Source organism: Garra rufa, chromosome 25 (assembly GCF_049309525.1).
Source record: "Garra rufa chromosome 25, GarRuf1.0, whole genome shotgun sequence".
Lineage (NCBI taxonomy): Eukaryota > Metazoa > Chordata > Actinopteri > Cypriniformes > Cyprinidae > Garra > Garra rufa.
In genome coordinates this window covers 11,988,597-12,012,533 of record NC_133385.1, presented here as the reverse complement: position 1 = coordinate 12,012,533, position 23,937 = coordinate 11,988,597, and the positions used below count along the sequence as shown (strand labels likewise).

Sequence of the window (23,937 nt, the reverse complement as noted above, 5' to 3'; positions counted from 1 at the left end):
AGCGGCGCGGAGGCGAAGTGCAAGTTTTGCTCCTGCACCCAAAATCCTGCCGCTTCCACGAACACGGCGCTTCGCAGCAGGCGCAGCCAAAGATAATTTTTTAAAAATCTTTTTGTGAGCGGCAGCGTCCGCACTGTGACCGCGTCGCGAACACCGCCTCAACTGCACAAAACGCTTCCACTACAAGAGAAGGCAGCAGCCGCGCGGCGATTCCGGCATGTCATTATCTTTACAAAAAGATCTTGTTGCCATGACATGCATACTCCCACGAGTTAATATGATGTTCCCACGAAATAATAACTTGTGGCCACGGCGTATTATCACGTACCCACGAGTTAATATGTTGTGAACTAGCCTAAGTGAACCAAACATTCCCCCTCTCGGTCACAGTAAATGCTTCGTTCGACTTTTCGTAGATCATCTTCCCTGTGCATAACCTCTGACCTACTTTCTGTACGATCTGAATTTCTGCGCTTTGAATTTTGAACACTGAATTTGATGTTCCGAATTTTTTTTCATCTTGAAAACTTGAAGTTGTATTTTTAAAAACTGAATATTTGAAGTCTTAGAAATCGGAACAAAAATCTGCTGTTTGAAAATACATGTCTATTTGAAAATCTGCGATTTGAAAATTCAGTTGTGTTCAATTTCAAATGTTCAATATTCAAGTTTTAAAAAATCGAATTCAGAACTATGTTAAATGCCATATAATATTCAGTTTTGTGAAATGACACTTGTCAATAATTCAAATTTGTACAATTCAAATTCAAAAAGTTTTGTCATAATATGAGCTCCATATATTTGACTGATAAATTGATGATTATGAAAGATCGCGTTTACTCTTTCACTGTTTAACTTCCGAGCATAGACGTCTAAATATAAAACATGAGTGATGGGTGGTCTAATTTTACTGTACTTTTAGGCAATGTTTGAAAAGTATATAATGTATAGTATATAAGTTCGTATAACAAGATAAGGCGTCTTGAACACTCACCGTGTCTATCGGTAGGCTTCCTATTCAGCAGACTGAATTTTCCCGCTTAGGCTGCTGGGGCGATTGGTATGAACCCTTATAGGGGTGGTCACAGGTTAATTTTATTTTTATATTAATTTACTATTTTTACTATGAGTAATATTTAAGATACAGATCAGTGCGAACAATTTACCACTATTTACAAGGAAGACCCCCCTTACATCTTGTGTTTATGTCCTTCAGGGGGGATAAAGCATTAATTAGGGGGGTCAGACCCCCCCAAACCCCCCCCCCCCCCCGTAATTCGCACCCTTATTTCAATCCTTGTTTATTGTTTGAAGGCGCTGCAGGCTTAAGACGTAAACCTTTGCTTTTCTCTTTTTTGGCAATACTTTGATAATAAAAAATGATGGAGGGACAAACAAAATCAGCTTAGCAGGAGTAGAGCTGGACTCAGTGAAGATGAATCCTTGAACGAAATTCTGTTTTCATTCGTCATTCTTTCAGAGTAAGAATATTGGCAAAACTGTAAAATCTAATATATGTCCTTCAAAGCAAACATTATGCTGATTACATTCGGCTTCCTACACCGAGAAGGTCCCAACTGTAATCTGATTCATTCACAGCAATGAAAATTATGCCAGCATTTATTTATTTATCCTCAAGTTTATGACCTGATCTCTATTCACTTTCAAGGAAATGAACAGTTTTTAACATTAACAGTGATTTCTGGGTGAACTGTTTCTGTAAGATTTTTCTTTAATGCCAAAAATCATTAGGATATTAGTAAAGATCATGTTCCATGAAACTATTTTGTACATGTCCTACCATAAATATATCAAAACGTAATTTCTGATTAGTAATATGCATTGCTAAGAACTTCATTTGGACACCTCTAAAGGCAAATTTCTCAATATTTAGATTTTTTGCCCCCTCAGATTCCAGATTTTCAAGTAGTTGCATCTTGCCCAATCCTTACAAACCATACATCATTGGAAAGCTTATTTTTCAGCTTTCAGATGATGTATACATCTCAATTTAAAAAACTGACCCTTATGACTGGTTTTGTGGTCCATGGTCACGTATAACCATTTATTTATTACTGGTAGCCTACTATATATGAAATATATGGGATGAGGTAACATTTTAATTATAAACAGTGTGTATAAATCCTGCAGATGGAGCCAGCGAATCGCAGACCCCAAGTAGGCTCGTTCCATGACGTACTTCCTGGGAATTGTAGGCCATTTGTGATTACCAGGGATTTGTGTACGGATGTATTACGGAGCCCGTTATGTCTACAGAACAATAAAGAAGACGCTACCGATGGCACGTGACACCACGGAGGTTTTAATTGAATTTACAAACACTTAGATTTGAAATACACCATACAGACTGGCAGACACAAGAATAATAAATAATTAAAATAAAGGACTACAGGAGGACGCGCGCGCTGTTGAAAGTTTCATCGATCTGCGCGCTCTCGCCGCGTGATGCTGAGTTGAGTTCACGGGGGTCTGGCGGAGCGGCGCGAGCACTCCGTAACGGTTTCTCAGTGGATGTACCGTGAGCGGAGTTCATTTCGGTTTACCCAAAGAGCTTCAGGTGTAGAATGTGAGCCCGTTACCGGATTCCGTGGCTGGGTGAAGCGCAATGACAGCTCGGTTCGTGCTCGAGGAGGGGTCAGCGGTCTCTTTTCTGAGGTAACGTTACATGACAGTTCGTGTGACAGTTCGTCTGTTTGTCGTTGTTTAATTCAATTATAACTGAGGTTAAGTTAAAGAAAAGAAAGTTTTAATGACTAAATTTGTTCCTGTCATAATAAGCTTTTACATTTTAGTCGAACTTCTAAAAGCAGTTTCATACAGTTTGCTCTGAATAATTTGTTTTTGACTGTTTTGACGTTTATTTGTGTTGTCGCTCATGTTTACAGATGACAAAAAGTAACCGTTCAACGTTTTTCTTTTATGTAACACCTCTTGGTTGATAGGTAAAAGGATACTTCAGTCAAAAATAAAAAGTCATTAATTCTACGAATGCTGTTTCAATCCTATATGGTTTTATTTGCTCAGTAGCACACAAAGAGAAACGTTCGGCAGAGTGACAGTCTCGGTCACCGTTCACTTTCATTGCACCTGTTTTCCATACAAATAAAAAGAGCTGTAACTGGAGGCTGTCATTCCGGCTCACGCCTCCTTTTGTTTTCCACGAAAGAAGAAAGCACGTAATAATATTTTCAGTTTTCTAAACTGACCCGAAATCCTCCGAAAGATTTATTATCGTATTGCACGCCCAGTGTTTTCAGCGTAATTGAATGAATATCTGTTACCCTGACTGATTTACGGTGCACCAACTAAATTCATAGTGTTCAGTGCTGTAAATAAATGGAAAGCGAGCATAAAGGCACTATTGTAACACTATTGTCTCACATAGGTCATATGATGGTCCTTATGTGTTCTTTGACTTGTTTTGAAACATTCATTCTTTTGCCAGGTTTGCTTATGAAAGGGCTGACCCGAAGGGCTGTTCTGATCAGGCGGTGTGGTCATCATCTGTTCTGATGCTGACAAGAGAGAGACAGAGAAGAAAAAAAGAGGTAGAGATAAACAGCGTATATGTGCGCTGTCTCGCTCTGTCTAATGAGTGACTAAGCACTTCGGTTCCTGCCCTTACAGAGCCATCATGGATCATTAAAGCTTTAGTAGTTGTAGTTGTGTTTGATGAGGAGTTATTAAGGCATAGTAATTACTGTTCTTTCTTCCCCAGAGAGCATGCTATAAAAATTTGGCCCTCCTAGCCAGCATACAGTAGCATCGCCTGGGACATCGTCTCTTGCAATATGTTAGATCCTTGGAGAACCCTTCTTTCCATTCGATTCAGGTTTTAACGGGTGCTCGGAGTCATTAAATATGAAAAATAAGTCATTTGAACTGCTGAGCGAAGATTGATGGCTGACCTCCAAAAGATCCTGAAGATCTACGCGACTGATTTAACTTTAATTCCAATGCCATTTTGGCTTCGTGACCTGTTTCTGAAAGATTGGGAATTTGTGATATACTAGAAAGCTGTTGATAACCAATTATTTTGATAGTTTCTGGTCCGTGTTGCGGTTGCAACGCAATTACCAGAATTCCCTCTGGCCTGGTTCCATGTTCTGCTTGTAAGCTGAATAAAAAAAGTGGTCTTCTGCCTTGTTTCCAGAGCACAAAGACTTTGCCAGACCTAATAAGGAGAAGAAAAGACAAGCCACAAGCCCCGTTCGTACAGTATGTCAGAACAGCAATCGTTAAGAAATCAGCAGCCTTTCTGTCACATCTTGCTTGTGCTGCGCTCTAAAGGTGAATCCTTCATTACCTCCTTATATCCATTAGAAGAAGCTTTCACAAGTGGCTGCATTATTAAATTAGTCTTGTCGAGACAAGCAAAGATTGAATACGGTGAACGGTTAACCTGAATGGCAGTTATTTGACAATGCTGAAAATGGCTAAGAGGCTGCAAATTATTTTTCTGAGAGCTGACCTTTTTTCCATTATCTGTCTGGTAAACTTGTCTTAGCTGCTAATTGACTGAATGTTCTTCTTGAAATGAGTTTAATTAAATCTATTCACTGGTTTGAACTATCGATTAGGTTTTGCGGGTTTTGGTGAAAAGTACAGTTGAAGTCAAAAGTTTCCATACACCTTGCAGAATCTACAAAATTATTCATTCATTCATTATTTTATTAAAATAAGAGGGATCTTACAAAATGCATTTTTATTTCGTACTGACCTGAATAAGATATTTCACATAAAAGATAGAGATGCACCGATTGCAATTTTCGATTCCGATTTAATTTTTTTAACAACTGTAATGAAAGCATAGGCCTATACAGAAATATTTTCTTTAATTAAATTTATTTTATAATAAAATAAATTTTTAAACATTACAGGATCTTCTTACAACAAAATAACTTTAACAACAAAATAAAGTGCTTTGTGCCTTCGAAAAAGGTATAAAATTAGTTCCTGTAACTAACATAGTATAGTTATACTAACAAAAATCTTTTTTTTTATATTTATTTTATTATAAAAGAAATGTATAAACATTACAGCATCTTCTCATATAAAAATAACTTTAACAAAATAAAGTGCTTTGAGCCTTGAAAACATTAGAAATAAAATATAAGTAACAAAGCAGGCATACAAAAATCTACTTTTCTTCAATGAATTTTATATGGATTTTTTTTACATTAATTACAGGATCATCTCACAACAATAACTTTAATAACAAAAAGTGCACTGTGTCTTCAAACAGGTAGTAATGACCAATGAATCTGGGCCGATCATGCGAAAAATCGTCTGATTCCGATCACTAGCCGATTAATCGGTGCATCTCTAATAAAAGACATTTACATATAGTCCGCAAGAGAAAATAATAGTTGAATTTGTAAAAATGACCCTAATACTGTGTTACTAGTAATACTAGTAAGTCCTGAACAATCCTTCAGGTCCTACAAATTCATAGATTTTTCAGCATTTTTATGTATTTGAACCCTTTCCAACAATGACTGTATGATTTTGAGATTCATCTTTTCACACTGAGGACAATTGAGGAACTCATATGCAACTATTACAGAAGAATCAAACGCTCACTGGTGCTTCAGAAGGAAAAACGATAAATTAATAGTCAGGAGGTTTTAAACATATTTGAATTTGAAGATCAGGGTAAATTTCACTTGTTTTGTTTTCTGGGGAACAGTATATTCTGTAGCTTCTGAAGAGCTCTACTAAATGAAAAAAATATTATATTTAGGCAAAATAAGAAAAAATGTTTATTCTGTTACCAAAAGTTTTCAACCCCTGGTTCTTAATGCATTGCGTTTTCTTCTAAAGCATTAGTAAGCATTTTAACCTTCTGAAATATTTTCAAATGAGTCCCTCAGTTGTCCTCAGTGTGAAAAGATGGATCTCAAAATTATACAGTTATTGTTGGAAAGGGTTCAGATACACAAAAATGCTGAAAAACCAAAGAATTTGAGTGATTTTTCTGAAGAACAGCAGGCAGTTTAACTGTTCAGGACAAACAAGGGACTATCTACAAGGGAATAACTATCACTAAACAAACAAACAAACAAACAAACAAAAAACAGCTGTGGATCATTCAGGTAACAATACAGTATTAAAATCAAGTGTATGTAAACTTTTGAACAGGGTCATTTTTATAAATTCAGCTATTATTTTCTCTTGCGGACTAATATGTAAACATCTTTTATGTGAAATATTTTATTCAGGTGAGTACTAAATAAAAAAACAACATGCATTCTGTATAATCCTTATTTTGCTAAAATAATTAACATTTTGCAGAATCTGAAGGGTGTATAAACTTTTGACTTCAACTGTATGTGTACAGTATCTCTTGTTCTCTCTTCCTCACTGTCTCTCTCTCATTTTCTGTGCTTGCGGAGGTGTGACATTCGCAGGTTCCATCAGTAAGACACACATGGTTTTCTCCTCTTTCCTCTCCAGCTCACTGCACTGTGCCAGCCCTTAATGAGCTCTGTAATGCAGATTTTAGACGTGACGATTTGTTTGTTTCTTCAGCAGGCCTTTTACCAAGATCCTCACTTCTTTCTACCAGGAGCTGCTATTTAAATGCTAAACTCTGCATTGTAGCCGTCATACGTTGTGGAATAATTTTGCTAATGGCATTCTCTTATTTTTTTCACGTTGTTTTAAACAACATTGTGCCGGTTGGTGCTATAATTTTAATACTGTTCCTAGACCTCGTGCATCACGCCTTCGCTTTAGAGGGAGATAGTATGAATTTGCATGCTTGCTGTCTTCGAAAGCACACGCCAGGCTTTATTGTTCATGCTCTGTTTTCTTGTAGAGGGTGTCGGGGGTTATATACCAAGCCCTGAGCCAAGCTTTGAGCTTTCTTACAAAGGCAGCAAGAACTGAGCTGTCTCTAAGGAGCTGCTCAACTCTCATGGGAGTCCCTCTTGCTGGAGAGATTCTCTGATGGATGGTTCAATGCTCAAGCCTTATGGTCATCATTCCAATGTATATGGTGTCAAATCTTGTGTAAAACACTTTCTGTCTTTCCCTGACCATAACTGCTGTTTCCAAAATGTTCTTCTGGTAGAAACAGGATTCAGGGCATTGTAAAAGAAATATATGTATATACACACATACATATATTCACACAGACACACACACAGTTTGGGGTCAGTATAATTTTTTTTAAAGAAATTAATTAATTAAATATATATATTTTTTTTAAATCAAATAAAAAAGGTGTTTTGGTGAGCAAAGGAGACTTATATTAAGAAAAAACTATTAAACATTAAGAAAAAAAAACTATTCCCCAAAAAATATAAAGCAGTACAACTGTTTTTAACATTGATAATAATATAAAATATTTCTTGAGCAGCAAATAAGCTTATTAAAATTTCTGAAGGATTATGTGACACTGAAGACTGGGGTAATGATGCTGACAATTCAGCGTTACTATCAAAAAAAGGCAAAAATTATACTTTAAAATACAAAATAGAAAATTTTAAATTAAAATTATTAAATACATTTTTTGGTGAGCAATGAAGACTTACATTGTGTTTTTATTATTAAGTATTTTTTTAACATTGATAATATTAAGAAATATTTTATGAGCAGCAAATGAGTACTAAAGTAATGATGCCTTAAGGAGACTTAAAAAAATATTTTTTTCACTAAATTAAATTAATTATTTGAAATGATTAAAAAACAACACTTTGCTTTTTTATTCAAATAAATGCAGTTTTGGTGAGCAAAGAAGAGTTTAATTTTTTTTTTTTTTTTTCAAAACAAGTTAAGCAGTAAAACTGTTTTTAATAATTGATAATAAGTATTTCTTGAGCAGCAAATGAGCATATTAGAATGATTTCTGAAGGATAATGTGACACCAAAGACTGGAGTAATGATGCTAAAATTCAGCTTTACTATCACAAAATGTAAAAATTATATTTTAATACCATAAAATATAACATTTTAAAATAGAAAGCCATTATTTAAATTTTTTTTTTAATCAAATAAATGGCGTTTTGGTGAGCAAAGGAGACTTACATTAGAAACTTAAGCAGTACAACTAAGCAGCAAATGAGAATATTAGAATTATTTCTGAAGGATTTTGTGACACTGAAGACTGGAGTAACAATGCTGAAAATTCTATAGTATCAAACATGTAAAAATTATACTTAAGTAGACGATATTACATTAGAAAACAGTTGCTTAAAATTAAATTCTTTAATGAATTTTTAATCAAATAAATGTAATTTTGGTGAGCAAAGGAGAATTGCATGTAACAAAACAAAACAAAAACATACCAATATCAATGATTATGTGAGTTTAGAATAAAATAATTTTTAATTAAAATTTTTGGATGAACTATCCCTTTAAGTTTTTAATGAATAATTATTTAAATTAGCGTCTGCCTCTCACACACAGCTTTTATTCACCTTCAAAAGATTTGTAATACACATCACACCACTTTTATAATACTTTCACAGTGCTTTTATGCCCTTTTGATATATGAAAGCTTCATTTTCTCGAGTAATTGCATGAAAGAGCAAAGAAAAGTGTCTGCAATTTTTAGTTCCACAAAAGAAAGAAAGTCTTACAGGTTTGGACGACACGTGAGGCAAATAAATGATGACAGGGTTTGAACTATTCCTTTTTGACAAGCAACATCAGCAGGAGATAGATGTTATGTCCTTTTTTGTGAACTTGCTCCAGATACAAGCATATAGCAAGTGGGTACCAGTGAAACACAGCCTTCTCCTTGTCCTACAAAGTGTTGTTTGTATCCCAGTTTCCCTTGGTGTAACGCTATCAATAGCACTCAAGACACCTTTATGAAAATTTATGAGTCGCCACGGTCCCCCTGAGAATGTTTTCTGACAGAGCAGTTATGTTTAGATAACCTGAGCTTTATAGAAAACGATGAGCCTCTTGGTGCACTAGTATTTCTTCTCTGACACTCTGTCTTATCTTCCCCAGGTCATTACAGTGCTGAATTCACAGTGCAGCCCACAGATGCTTTAGAAAACAAACTTCATCACCAGAAGGCTCTGAGACGAAGCACTCCTGTTCATGGAGGGCCGCTGGACCCTGCTGCTGTTTCTGGGGGCGTACCTGGTCCTCCTGGCTGCTGAGGTACGCTTGATTACAGGCCAAGCCATCTACACGAACACGTGGGCCGTCCACATTGAAGGGGGAGTCGAGGAGGCTGAGAGGATTGCACACAAACATGGTTTCATCAGTCACGGGCAGGTGAGTGGTATCACTGCTTTATCAAAGATTTATCTCTTGTATCTTGTGAGACTTGCTATGTTTGTGTATGTGGACATAATGCTGCATGAGGCTTCTAGTATATCATTCACCTTCTTGCTGTCAAGCTCTGCTGCTTTACACAAGAGGAAGACAGATTTGCACAAACACACACCCACACACATGCTCGCACGATCGCGAAGGCCCCTACGTGGAGTCCTTGTAGATGCTTGTCGAGTCGCCTTTTCTCTTGCGTCTGTCACCGTTCAATTCATTAAGATGGAAATGCGTCAGCTGTGATTGGGGAAATTAATTTCGGCTTATGTTGTATTCTTTTTCCCCGCAGCCCGCACTGTCTCGTTTGTCTTGCCAGATGTTCCCTCTTCTGTTGTTATGGCATTAAACGCTTAGCTGGGAGACGAAAAGCAGGAATGTATCTGACAGCTGAAACATTGTATGTGAATTAATCCCTGCGAGTGCAATGCCCTCTGAGCTCGCTGTGAGGAGTCTGCGAATAGCACGTGTGTGGGAGGACAGGAGTGGAAAGAGCTGCCAAAATGAAGCTCTCCTTTCCTCTCCCTTTTTCTCCTCCTCTCTCCTCACCTCTCACATTTACCCTACTGTAAATCAAACTGTAAACACAAAACACTTCTAACCCTGCTTGACATCCAAATCATAACAACTGAAGATTTTTATTTTCTCCTTGCCTACTTGGTTCAGTTCGATTTTACTTGCCCTGCCAACATTGCCACTGGCCCGACCACAAAATAACACATTTATATCTGTCCGTCTATTTATCTGTCTATCCTCTGTCAAGACTCTCCTTTCTAATGTAAACTGACAGAGCTGAACAGATTAAGCCACTCAGTTTCAACCGATACAAACCAGCGATTATGATACACACATCTCACACATCCATTACGAAGGAGATAATAAGCTGGAGGGGAGCAGTATTAGTTAATTCACTTTTAATTCCTTTGTTTCTACAGTGTCAGAAGTCAACCAAACACATTAAAATAACTATTCTGCTGGAACCTCAATTATTCCTCTGATTTAAAGGCACAATATTGTTTTTAAACAGCATGTGTTGCTTGAAAAGCAGAAATAACTGGTGTCAGATCTGTGGGAGCCGGTATATGTAATAGGGATTTCTCCAATTTGATATTCATGCTTTGTCGGAACGGGTATCGGTCATAGAGGGCCGATTCAAATCCGATATTGTGCGTATTATTCGGTGTTACCATTAAGCTGTATAAAAGCATTATAAAGCACAATAACGTTTTCGTGGACTATATTCCAAGTCTTCTGAAGCCATACAATACCTTGATGTGAGGTACACATACATTTTTAAGTCCTTACATTAAAGTTCACATAAACTCTTCTCTCCGCTGTGGCAGTCAGCTTTTAAACCCTGGTCGCGTTCGGTTACGACAGTCAGTTCGATAAAGCTCTCTCCAAGATCATTCTGTGTTCCCGTTATTATGCTTGATTTGTGGATAAATGTCTATGATTTCGCTTAAAAGGACTTTATCGTGCTGGAGTTTAATTTTCTTTCTAAATCATGTTCCTTGCTGTTCCTCGCTTCCTTCCTTCGTCTGTGAGAACAAAACGCGGGACTATAAATAGTTTTTAATGTGCACAGTAACTGAAATTTAAAACTGTTGAAAGAAAGGCTCAATACACTATTGCACTTTTAATGCAAAGCGCTGCGTGCTGTGACCATAGACGGCTTTATAAAAGTATTTATCATTGAATCATTTATTCAGCAGATTGCAATAGTGAAACAAGTCTTTATTAAGTCTTGCTTAGACTTAAGCAATGAACATTTTGTCAGAACCACTAGTAAATTATGTTATTTTGTTTAGATTTTTACTCTTTTTTTCTTCAGAATCATGAGAGAATCGTGATCTCCAGTTTATAAAAAAATTGTGATTTTCAATTTATCCAGAATCATGCAGCTTTAGTTTACATGTTTATTTCAGCATATAATTCATTAAAATAAAAGTTTAATTTCATAAAGTACAAATTCATATCAAAATGCACATGCATTTTGTGTTTTTCAGTTGAATAAAATACTATTTTTCCCTATATATTTTATCAAGGATTTCTTTAAAAAGTTAAAATCTCATCTCGTCTGATCTCGTTTCTCATCACACCCCTAGAATATACATATATTTTTTCATATTTATTATTTAATTTTTCTTTATAATGAAACAGTCATTGAAACAGTGTAAAAGAATGATTATCAATGCCAAACACAAAGATATATAAATTCTACATTTATAAAAAAAAAAAAAACTTCTCTGGTATCAGATCGTTATCTGTATCGGCTGATATCAAACCCTAGGTATTGGAATTGGTATCGAAGGCAAAAAAGGATCAGAGCATCCCTAATATGTAAAGGTTTCCAATGGATAAATGTTACAAAAGTTCATTTAAAGGATTACTCCACTTTCAGAATAAAAAAAAATTCTGATAATTTACTCAAGATATTCATGTCTTTCTTTTTTCAGTCGCAAAGTAATTACGTTTTTTGAGGAAAACATTCCAGGATTTTTCTCCATATTGTGGACTTCAATGGTTCTCAACAGATTTAAGGTTAAAAATGCAGTTTCAATGCAGCTTCAAAGGGCTTTAAACGATCCCAGCCGAGGAACAAGGGTCTTATCTAGTGGTTTCAAGGTCAACGCAGCAAACGCAAGCAACACTGAAGTTCAGCTAGCTGAACTTTTGACGGACTTGACGCACTTGACGCAGTGCATCAACCAATCAGAGCGTCTCACTGTAGCGAAGTCACCACACGTATCTTGAATGAAGCGGGAGCAGAAAAACAATAATTTTCAACAATGGAAGACAAGCTCATTGTAGCCATCTGCAATCGCAGAGAATTGTATGATCCGTCCTCGTTGTTGTATAAAGACAGGAATGTAAAGGATCGGGATGTCGGGTAAGTTATCAAATCTTTTCTCAACGTAATTATTTCCCATTTCGTTAGCTAGCGAAACATGGTCATAAGAAGATTCCAAAATGTCCAGTCCCTACTAGTTTGCCATTGTTTATTCAGGGGAAGTGTGCAAACTAGATGCATTGGGAGCGTTGCCTGATGTGTGCGGTGTGAAAGCACCAAAAAGCAAGCGTTGCAAGCTTCAACAATACATGCGTCAAACGAGATGCGTTGGGAGCATTGCCTGACGCAGACAAAGTGTGCGCTGTGAACGCACCATTAGGGTATGTCGAAAAACTCCCATCTCATTTTCTCCTCCACCTTTTTTTGTAAAGGATGTTTGAACCTCTTTGCACGTTCACTTTGTAAACACTGGGTCAGTAATTCTGCAGTGATGTAGGACAATTTTAAAGTTAGAGGAGAAAATGAGATGGGAGTTTTTTGACATACCCTAAACTTTCTTTTTGACTGAAGAAAGGAAAACATAAACATTTTGGATGACATGGGGGTGAGTAAATTATCAGTAAATTTTTATTTTGGAAGTTAAGTTATCCTTTAGTGATTGTGTGTGTGGGTGACAGGAGGAAAAATGTGGCCTACAGTGCAAGCAGTTTAGGCACACCGCTTCAAAAAAGTGTGAACTTATATATAATACCATATAATATAATTTTTTTTAGCACTTTTCTTTTTAAAAAAGGTTAAAGGGGTTATGACATGAGAAATCAAATTTGCCTTGATTTTTTGGCATATAAGAGGTCTCCATTAAAACATCCTGCAGGTTTCATAGTTCAAAAAGTCCTCATTATATAAAAAGCATTTATTTAATCAAGCTCCAAAAACGACTTGTTTGGATCTAAGGTGCAAAATGATGTAATCCCGACAAAAACATTTGTATAAACACTGCCTCCAGAGTAAGGCATCGATGAGTAGTCATCGTCTCACTGTAGGCCCCGCCCACTGGTGTTCAGTCACTTAATGGCTGACTGCTATGAACAGTTGTGTATGTTTGACAGCCTACATTCCTCATAGATGGATGCATAAATACTCGGTACATGTCAAATGATCTGTAATAACAGACACAGCAATAGTGACCATGTAATAAAAACAGTTACACTGATGTGGGGGCGGTGTAACGAGGGGGCATGACAATGGAGTTGGGGATCCAGTTGCAATATAATCCAAGGCAGAGGCAAAAGAGTAATCCACAAACAGGCAATGGTCAGGGCAGGCAGCAAACAATCACAAAAAACAAGGTAACAGTCCAGGTTCAAAAGACCAGGCTAGAAATAAACAATACTCAGCACTGTGTGTGAGAAAGTGTCCGACTTAAATAGTCCTTCTGAAAACGGGAGCAGTCTGAGATTAGTTCCTAGACAGGGGTTATGGGAAATTGAGTCCGGGATGGAGTGGCGAAGGTACATTCCACAACCTGTCATTTTGGCAGATTGGCTTCAATATATGTTTTTAGAAAAAATATTTAGGAGCACCATGTGTGACTGACCCGATCAACATATTTGTGTTTGCACTGAGGGGAGCTTCAAAGGTTTCTACGTGTTTTTGCAACGTCATGGACATATCTCATGAAGCCTTTCATAAAACACTGTGTAGCAAGAGTGTAAATAAGAGATTTATTGTGCAGTGTAGAGTTTCGTTGATTATAATGGAACTTTGTGAGAGTTTGTAAATGAGATATTGATTTAATACAACAGTTAAATAAACAAGAAGTTAATATTAAGTGAATTACATTGTCTGACTATAACACTATTACTATTAGTTTGCTCCATTTCGTTGACAGAATTGGTCTGAAACAAGTCACAACTGAGCCTCTGTGCATCTCCATTCAAACACAGTGTTGTTTCGTTTATGAATGAACATGTGTTTTTAAACAAATCTAGTGAGTCAATGATTCAGTTTCCCATTCATACAGACAGTCACTTGCTTTATTCCTGAATGAATCAGCTGTTCTAATGAATCAAATGAATAATATGATTCAGTAATTAAATCAGTGACTTGCCGCCACCCACTGGCAGATTTTAGTTTCATTTTTAAAGTATCTTTTCAGTTATTAATATCATTTAATATTTCTGTATTCAAAATTGTATATTTTCAAATATTAATCTCAACGTGAATTTATGAATTTGATTGCACCCATGCCACCTCTGAGCATTATTAAACATATGAAGAATGTTTGTGTTCTTCTGTGCCACCTCTGTAGTACAAATACATTTTGTTAATACGGATTTCATTTGATCTGTAACTTATTCCTAATCTACTTGTTGTTTTAATGAGAAATTTAAAAAAACTTAAAAAATATAATTAAAAAAAATTGACATAAAAGGTGGCATACTTTTTAAAAAGTTGCCAAAAATGCCATTTCAAAGGTATAAACAAAATTCCCCTGTAAATCACTTTATGGAGTCACATATCACCTCGTAATAGGAAGGCACATTTTTAATCAGATTTTCTGATTATTGATTAGAAGGTGCTCCTGAAATTTTGACTGTGCTCCTAAATTTAAACAAGTAAGTGTAGAGCCCTTAATTTTGATTTCTCACCTCATGACCCCTTTGACATTTTTCTTTTTAAAATATAGTTTGAAACTTTTTTTAAAATGCATCTCTGTATCTTGTTCCATTCTATTATAGTCCATCTAGCTCCAGAGGTGCATTTTTAGTCAGTCTTTGAAAGTCAAGGACGCAGGTGTTCTGGCAGAGTAACCACAGTATACTTTATATTTATAGCCTTGTTCTCCTTGTCAAACAATAGTGGAACACTGCTGGAACTCTTTAATTTGAACAGTTTATGTATTGTTTTGTTGAAACCTTGATTGCTTTCATGAAACAAATTGCCAATTAGTATATCTATCTTTATATTTCTTTAAAATAATTGTCTGGTTTTAATATTTTGTTTACTGTCCAAAATGTTTTTGTAGCTGTAACAAGCTGCTTTGAAATGATGTTCATTGTGAAAATTGTCTTGACTTAATGCATTAGGCTGAAGAACAGCTCAACTTTGTCTGCACGCCTACATTTTTTGTTTTTCTTAAAATTTTAATGTAGGTGTGCGAGTGCTCTTAAACAAAAATGTGCGTGTAGAGCCCTGTCACATCAACAACTGCGCAAGCCGCACACACAAACACGTGAAGTTTGATTTAAACAGCTTGAGAACTTTTTCACTCCATCCTTGTTAAAAAAAGCTTGCGATGTGTCTACGTGCACATTTTGTGTTTGCATGGAATTCCTGGCATTCATTAGTGTGGCATAATGAACAAGCTCTCCCTGCATCTCTATTGATTTATGCCTGACACTGACCTGTCAATCAAACACGGGACACTTTCACACCCAGCACGGCGGATTGATTTTTCATTATTCATTTCAGACTCTCAGACAGATTGTGAGAGTCCTTGAAGGATCCCTGTGTTCTGAGTTGAATTTTTGATGCCATATGGTGCTTTCTCTCGTCTCCCTCTCTCTCCTCTCCATTTGATGTTATTTTTTTCTGCTCAGAAAATGTGACTTGAGCTGAGAGCTTTGCGATGCCAGTCTCTGGGTAAGGAGGCGTGGCGCGCTAATCCAAAGCGCTGCCGCCACGGCCGTGTCTTGGCGTGGCGCTTCCTTGCAGCGATCCACCAGAAATCCTACACCGCTGAAATGATATCGCTTCAAAAAAGCGTTATATAGAGAGAGGAACAGAAAGCGAGAGTCTGAGATGAAAAGTAGCGAGACTGTGAAAACGGGAAGAGAAAAAGTAGCAAAAGAGAATGGATGAAAGTGAGAAAATGATTCAGGGAGAGCCAAGCAGTAAGACTCTGAGATGACAGGAAAGTTGAGCAACACATATAAATGAAGCCGTGGTGGATAGATTGGCTAAAAATGGGCAGGATAGGAAGACAAAGATGTGAGATGAAGACAAAATACTGCATTTCATTTACAGCTATTCTGAGTGGTATTTCCAAACAATTAGATTGCGGCCTGGTTAAAACAAAAAGTCAAAGGTCCACTGAAGTGCTTTAAAACATGCAGTGTTATTCTATGTGTTGACGTAATTTCAACTGAAACAGGAAGACAGGGCAAGACTTATCAAGCAGTCCCGCCCCCTTTTTTAAAAAATAGCCAATAGCGTTTAGTTTATATTATAGCTTAGGCTAGAGCCACTGAGCTTGGTAAAGCCACATTTGACACTGTATTACAGCCAAAATCTCATTCATATCACTATAAAATACAGCGTATGCTGCGATATTGACAAAAAATATGATCTCGATAATGATTATTAGATGATAGTTTGCCCAAGTGTTCACAGCAGTGATAGAAATGATTTTTCCCAATAAGTTTAAATTGATTTTTACATTTTATGGCCATTTTTACCTTTACAAAGCCATTTTTTTAAAGTCTGCATCATCTTTTGAGTCAAATTCTTATTTTTAATCAGTCAGTTAGACTAATAAAACTTTTTAGGGCTGTTAGCACGCAAATGAAATCAGTATAAAAAAATTAATCTTTGCAATGCAAAGGAAACACAGAAGCTGCATCTGAAGTGGCATTTAGATATATTTGCAGACTGTTTAATGCAACTGAGAAGGACAAGAATTCATTTAACCTGCAGTTACAGGTGCATAATCAATGTTTTGATATTTTAATTTAAACTTAAAACGTTGAATACTGATATTTGAAATTATTTAAAAAATGAAAAGTTAATTTAAATGTGAAATTAAAACTGCCAAGTTCGAGGGGACTTTAAAATTAAATAGATTAAGAGTGTGTTTACACTTGTAGTTCGGTTCGTTTGGTTTATTTGGTCCGGACCAAAAAGGAAAATGATACATTTGGTCCTGGTCCGTTTAGCGTTCACACTGGCATTTTTGACAGCAAACCTAAAGATAGCGAACCTAAAGGCATAGTGATACGTTCACAACCTGATTGGTCGGGTTGATGACATATATTTTGTGACGGAACTCACCGAACACTTCAAACTAAAGCAAATGGTGACCCATCATTTTAGCAGTTTCGGTCCGCTTGTTTGGCGCGCACCAGGGTTCAGATGGCAGCGTTCACACTTACCCAAATGAACTGTACCAGGGTTCGTTTTATTCATACCAAACATAACAAGTGTGAATACACCCTTAATTTATTTATCTTTATTGCATTATGCCTGGTTAGGACACTTTGTAACACAAACTACAACTGTTTTTGTACTCTGTAAGTCCGTAGTGTCTGTGGTTCTTTAGTGCCACCCTTGAGGCTCAGTGTGAGCCCAAAGCAGTGATTAAAGCTGACAAAAGTGACATCAGGTCAACAAATGACCCGTCCGAAATGACAGACGACACCTTATTCATCTCTGAAAGCGCCTGTCACTCTCCACGGGAGAACGATGGGACGTGTGAGACATTTATCCAAGCCCATAATTACTTGATTGCCTGGCCGGAATCCTGCAGGGAAGGCTTCAGCCTGTACTTAGGTGAGAACGGATGGATAGATGAAGATAAAAAGACCGAGAGCGGGGTTTAAATGTCATACTTCTAGAGCTGTCATCCTTCCAAGCGATAGGGTATTCCTGTGAGGAGGTGGAGGAAGGTAGAGGGGACCTGGGGGGAGTGAGACTGAGCTCTGTATGCTCTCACGCTGGAGGCTGTGAATGTCACTGAACAGGTGAAGAGTGTGTGCTTGCATTGTCTCTTAAGCCTGCTTTCAACACCTTGGCCATAACTAAAGTAGAATTCCTGCTGTGTAGGTAATTGTACAGTTCACTTAAATACATCTTGACCCGTTTCCTGTCATTTCCACGACCAATTTAAGAGCTGCCAAGTGCGGATACGCTGATTCACAGTATAACACAAGCAGAACAGGCTGTTGTAAGTCAAATTGACTTTCCCAACTTCCTGACTGCTAGACATTTCAAGAGCCTCCCACTGTCCACACACCTGCCACTGTTCACCACCACTGTTGTAATGAGCATACCTAAGGAACGAGGATGTTCAGATGGGGACGAAATGAGGAACAACTGGTTCTCATCACTGCATTTTAAAAGAATGAGTTTAGGGAGCAGTTCAGGAAAATGAATCCTCAACCTGAGAGTTGTGAACAGCTGCTGAAGCCATTCAGTGGAAAAGAGATGAAATAATTAGCAGTGGAGTAACGCCATATGCTTATGCTCTGGTTTTGCATCAGCTAAAAGGTGTGTGGCTGTAGCTTCAGAAACCATAGACACCGTCTTTGTCTTAAAGGTCAGCAGTCATTTAGCAGATCCTTTTATCTGAAGTGACTTGCTGCATATATAAAGCGGATAAAATGTTGCACCTTGGAGGGCTTTTACCCACTACATTTTAATTATCTACTTCTTGAGAACCCGAAAGCTATACATCTGCCACTTCACTTCTTGTCCCCAAAAAGCATTTGATTATATTTCTAGTACCTTTATAGTATTGCACTTGCTCATTGGGCTAAACCAAAGACTAGACTGTGGTACTGAATGCCGAGGGCATTGTTTCAGAGAAGAGAAGGGTTGGGGATTTGCATTTGGAAGAGGATTCTAGCATTTGTGAGGGTTTAATTTGGGATTTGAGCAGCTTTCTTTGTCCCGACTGCAGTTGGTGTTGTTTTTTGCGCTGTGCTAAGTTTATGTCGCGAATGTGTGTGTGTGAATAACGGCTTAGCAGGCAGCTGATCAGCACACTTCAGTGACGCATTTCACCCATATCCCCACCTCTCTGCGTCTGCACACAAAAACACTCGTGATTGCTCCCATCACTGAGCACAGCTCTCAAAGGCCTCTCTACGCTCATAGCTGCTGGTGGGGAAAATGGTGGCTGGTGTATTGTGGGCTGATTGTATTTGCCACAGTGCCTTGATACCGTTGTCTCCTGTTTGTTTTGAATGAGACAGGTCTTGGAATTAGGTGCAAAGAGCAAGTCTTTGGTTTCTGGGGTTCTGAGAGTGTTACGTGGCCCTTGTGTATCTGTTGATTCTCAGTGTTTGGCTGAATGCACCAGTATGCGTAAGACCCAAAAAGGAGCAATGATTTGGTGCTAAAGGACTAAAGGAAATGTTTATATGTTGTTGAAGAATTCTCAAACGGCTCAAGCATGGTTTCAAATTATGAAGTGGTTGAAACACCTACTGATGTTGGCGAAATAGCGTAATTTAACCTATCAAAACAGTGTTTTTTTCCCAGCGGGGAAAGTGATAAGATCTCAAATTAAAAGAGTTATTAAGTTTCTAATGGAAATGTGGCATTTTGGCAGCTTTAAAAAATATTTAGTTGAATACAAGTTCAGCTCTGTCAATTTTAGCATCTGTAGCTTGTTGTTGATCACCGTAGAAAATAATTTCAACTTGGGCTAGTTTGTCAAAGATGCTTTTGAATAGTAATTAAATAATACTTAATTCAACATAATATCAAAGTTGATTTTTAATTTTCTTACCAGTGGTAGTTCAACCAAAAATGCTAATTCTGTCAGCATTTATGTATTTACCTTTGTGTTATTCCAAACCTTTATTCATTTCTTTCATCTATGGCACACAAAAGATATTTTGAAAAATATTTTCATGTAATTAAATAAAAAAAAAGTCAAACATTTAAAGGAAAACGTTTTTAAAATGTCTTCTTTTCAAATTTTAATTTTTGGGTGAATTATTTATTTAATAGCACATGTTTTTAGTCTTATTGTGACTGGTTGTGCACACGAAAATGCTTTATTAAACATTTAAACATAATCTAAATGCAATAACTTAAAATGGATATTCTAGCCATTTATTTTTCATCTTTATTTTTCCTGCACTCAAATTGCTGTGCAACTTCAATTCACAATCCAATCAAAATACAGATGGAAAAGTTACTCTAGCTTGTAATGGGTTGTGAACACTGTTTCAAGCACTCTTTAAAGGGATAGTTCACCCAAAAATAAACATTCTGTCATTATTACTCTCCCTCATGTCGTTCCAAACCTGTAAGAACTTTGTTCATCTTTGGAACACAAATGAAGATATTTTTAGTAAGTAGTAAGGACATTGTTAAAGAAGTTCATGTGACATCAGTGGTTCAACTGAAGCTATGAGAATAGTTTTTTGGCACAAAGAAAACAAAAATAACAATTTTACCCATGTGTTGAGTCCTGAACTCACATCAAAGACTGACACAAAAGAGAAGAAATTGTTGAATAAAGTCATTATTTTTGTTTTCTTTGAGCACAAAAAGTATTCTCAAAGCTTAATAAAATAAGGTTTAACCATTGATGTCACATGGACTATTTTATTGATGTGTTTAATACCTTTCTGGGCTTTGAATGTGGAAGTACTGTCTACTACAATTGTCAGAAAGCTCTCAGATTTCATCAAAAATATCTTAATTTGTGTTCTTAAGATAAACAAAGGTCTTACAGGTTTGGAACAACATTAGGTTTAGTAATTAATGACAGAATTTTCATTTTTGGGTGAACTATGCCTTTAATGTAGTACAAAGATGCACATTTTAGCATATTTAGTTGTTTTTCCTGTCCTCCACATTTCTTTAAGTTAATCACAAGTGCAAGCTACATATACTTCTCCTCCAAATCCCCATCATCATCCACATATACAAATCTTTAATGAGGAACTCTCACTGCCTGGCTGTCTGTTTCCTTCCTCTATACTTTCTTTCTATCCACCTGCTGCCAAAATACTTCCAAAGGCTTCTCTCTCTGCCAACTTTTCAGAAATCATTACTCTAAGATGGCTGGAGAGCTAGGAAAAAGTTGGACACCCTCCTCAAGGCTCTTAGTGCACTAAGAAAGAAATGCATATTGATGGACCAGCTCTGCAGTCACAACACACACACACACACACATAGATCCACTCGAAGATGAGAAAACATCTAAAAAGTCATGTCTACATGACAGCATGGGTGTTGAAATGCAATCAGAGGTTTGTCAAGACAGTTTAGAGCACAGATTTACCACAGAGACATAAGACAGCCACACTCAGATGCAAACAAACACACGTTTGCATTCTCTTTGAACTTCACTGTAACAGTTGTTACACATATGCTACACCGACATCGTTAAAAATAGTGTAGTGGATCAATATGAGCTTTCAAATAGGAAGCAAAAGCATATTTACATCCAAACAAGTATATTTACATATGGAGAAGTGTTTATATTAGCAATGGTGTGCAGAAGTTGATATGCCAATAAATGCACCTTCTGTTCTGTTCAGTTGCGCTTCATGTATCTGTTTCTGAAGCAAGAACACGTCCTCTATAAAAGGCCCCTTAGACTGCCGCATTCTCTCTGAACATCTGATCCCTCCTGGCAGACTGGTAATAGCGGAGAATACAAGATTGCGCTGTTTGTTGCAGGGTCGGTGAGAACGTTTGCTTTGATCTGGTGCCGTGACCCGGAGCATCCATTGCTTTTCAAGTCAGGGTTTTGACACAGTTCACAGCTGATTTCAAGAGCATTTGTTGATTCAAGATGATGAGGGGTTCGAGATTAAGACATGTTAATTTTTTAGACTAATTATCCATCAGCCTCAAACGGCACTTCCTCTAATCTTTAGAGGATTCATCTGTTTTGCGTAGCCCGGAGCACTTGAGAGAGAACTTTTAGTTACAAAGCGCTTGATGAAAAAGTTCACTATTTGAGAATCTGTCTTACAGCTGGAGACTATACTGTCTGAAGTTCTGCAGGAGGTCGATGGGAGATTGATACCATCGGTGGAGATGGTGGAACTTGAAATACCAAGTCTGGCGGGCTCAGTGTGACTCAAGAGAGTCAGTGTGGAAGAAAGAAAGCAAGAGCTCTTATGCAGTATGTCTGTGTGTGTGTGTGTGTGTGTGCAACTTCTTTGAGCCGTCCAGCATCACCTGGACAATTATAGAGTCTGAAAGCATTTTCAATTCTGCAGTGAAATGTAACAGGTCACTGAGGGAAGGATTCAGTAAACATTTAAGCCACCTAGCATTTTTATTGTAATTGTTAGAATGGCCAAGGATTAGCCATCTCCACGTAAACTAACACTTGGACAAACTTGGACACTTGGTGGCGCTATACGCAACCATTTTCCCGATATGAAAATCGCTGTGCACAGTCGTGGTCCAAAGTGCCACAAGTGTCTAAAAGGACATTTGTGTATCTTAAAAAACATGGGCGCCAGTGGCCAATGAATTTTGAGCACCTATTAGACAAGGTTAACGGATGCCAATCGGAATGAAACTCTGTGGGCCTGTTTGACTCATAGCTAGGGGGGAACAGGTGAATCTGTCCCCCGCACTTTTTTTGACCTAGCGCCAATATTTCTGCCCCTGGTCTCTGATTTGTTATTTAGATTTGAGTGAAGTAACATTTAGCCAATCACAGCGTGAATCTCTTGGGCGTCTGCCATGAGCTTCAAATCTTGTTGCTCTTGTAAACTTGTTATACTGTATGAACATCACCTTTGGGGTCACATGACCATACTGTCCCCCCCACTTTTAAATTGGCTGCTACGCCCCTGGCAAAGGGACGCCAAAACGTTAGAAATCGCCAGGACCCCTTTTTTGTAAAAAGCCTATAACTCCTAAACGTAATGAAATATCTTCACCAAACCCAGAACAACTACTTGAGAGCTCAATCTAAGGTCACAGGAAAAAGGTCTATGCAACATTTTGCCTTATCAATGTAAAAATCGCTGTAAACAGCCATGGTTTCAAAGTGGCACTATTAGACAAGGTTAACAGAGACCGATGGGAACAAAATTTGGTGGCCTGTTCGACTCACAGCCCCAAAGGTCTGGGGAGCGATATCGCATTTTTTAAGGGGGTTAAACAATTGTATATTGCAAGTTTTTTCACACATACATGCAATATTTGTATCACATGGTAGAACTCCTCATTCCAGAGAACTTTGCCTCTAGAACTTCTTCTGTCAATCAAATTGTTTCTTAAATGATTGTGAAGATGTAAAAAAACTACTTTTGCAAACTAGTCCTATGTTTTTCTCTCAATCTGGAAAAAAAAACACTGCGGTACAATTCTGTGGACTGTCTAGGTCAATAATTATGGAAATTTATCCTTTGGGAAGCTATAACTGGATTTTTTCAAAACCCTATAAAGCCTAAAGAAAACTCAAAACTTCACGAAATCTGCTGAGCACATGCAGCAGGTAATTCTAAACAAACCTGTTTTAAACAGGTTTCAACAAAAAAGTTTTAAGAAGATCGGACCATAGCTGGTGCTGTAACAGTCATAAACGTTAAAAAACATAATTTACCATTTCTATGGTAAATGACTTGGATTTGCCAAAAAGACTTTTTATAACATTGATTTGGTGGTTACAGGCTTGCTAAATAATGTCTTTTTTCATATGTGCTGTATGTAATGTAAACGCTGCTTGCAACTATATTTATTGATTTATTTTTGTGTGTTTGCTGTTACATTAGTTGCACAGCAAAAGTGTGCTATTTGGGCGCAATTCATTCTTAATTCCCCACAGACACTGGAGTAATGTGTAGTTTCTAAATTCAGAGCAGAAGATTTGACTTGGAATGTGCTCTTGGAATTTATTTCCCATAAATAATACAGCAACCCAAAGCGGCTGGAAGCTCTGGATGTCTTCACGCAGTGATGTCCTGATGAAGCAGCAGCATCATTTGCTTGGCAGCAGTTAGATTTTAGACTTGAAAAGGAATACATGTTTTTCAATGCCTGTGACTATTTCTTAAATGCAGTACAGAAAGATCAAGGTTTTATTAATAAGCAGTTAATAAAAATCTTCTGTCACCTGGGCCCAG

General features: G+C 37.3%; 1 protein-coding gene across 1 annotated transcript in view; it reads left to right on the top strand.

Moving 5' to 3' along the window:
• Positions 1-2,247: 2,247 nt before the first annotated feature.
• The window catches only part of furinb (furin (paired basic amino acid cleaving enzyme) b), a 167,764-nt gene continuing 146,074 nt past the window's right edge, over positions 2,248-23,937 (top strand). The window contains exons 1-2 of the mRNA XM_073831446.1: positions 2,248-2,676; positions 8,986-9,258. Coding sequence (XP_073687547.1) covers positions 9,079-9,258 — 180 coding nt within the window. The 5' untranslated portion in view covers positions 2,248-2,676; positions 8,986-9,078. The remainder of the gene's footprint in view (positions 2,677-8,985; positions 9,259-23,937) is intronic.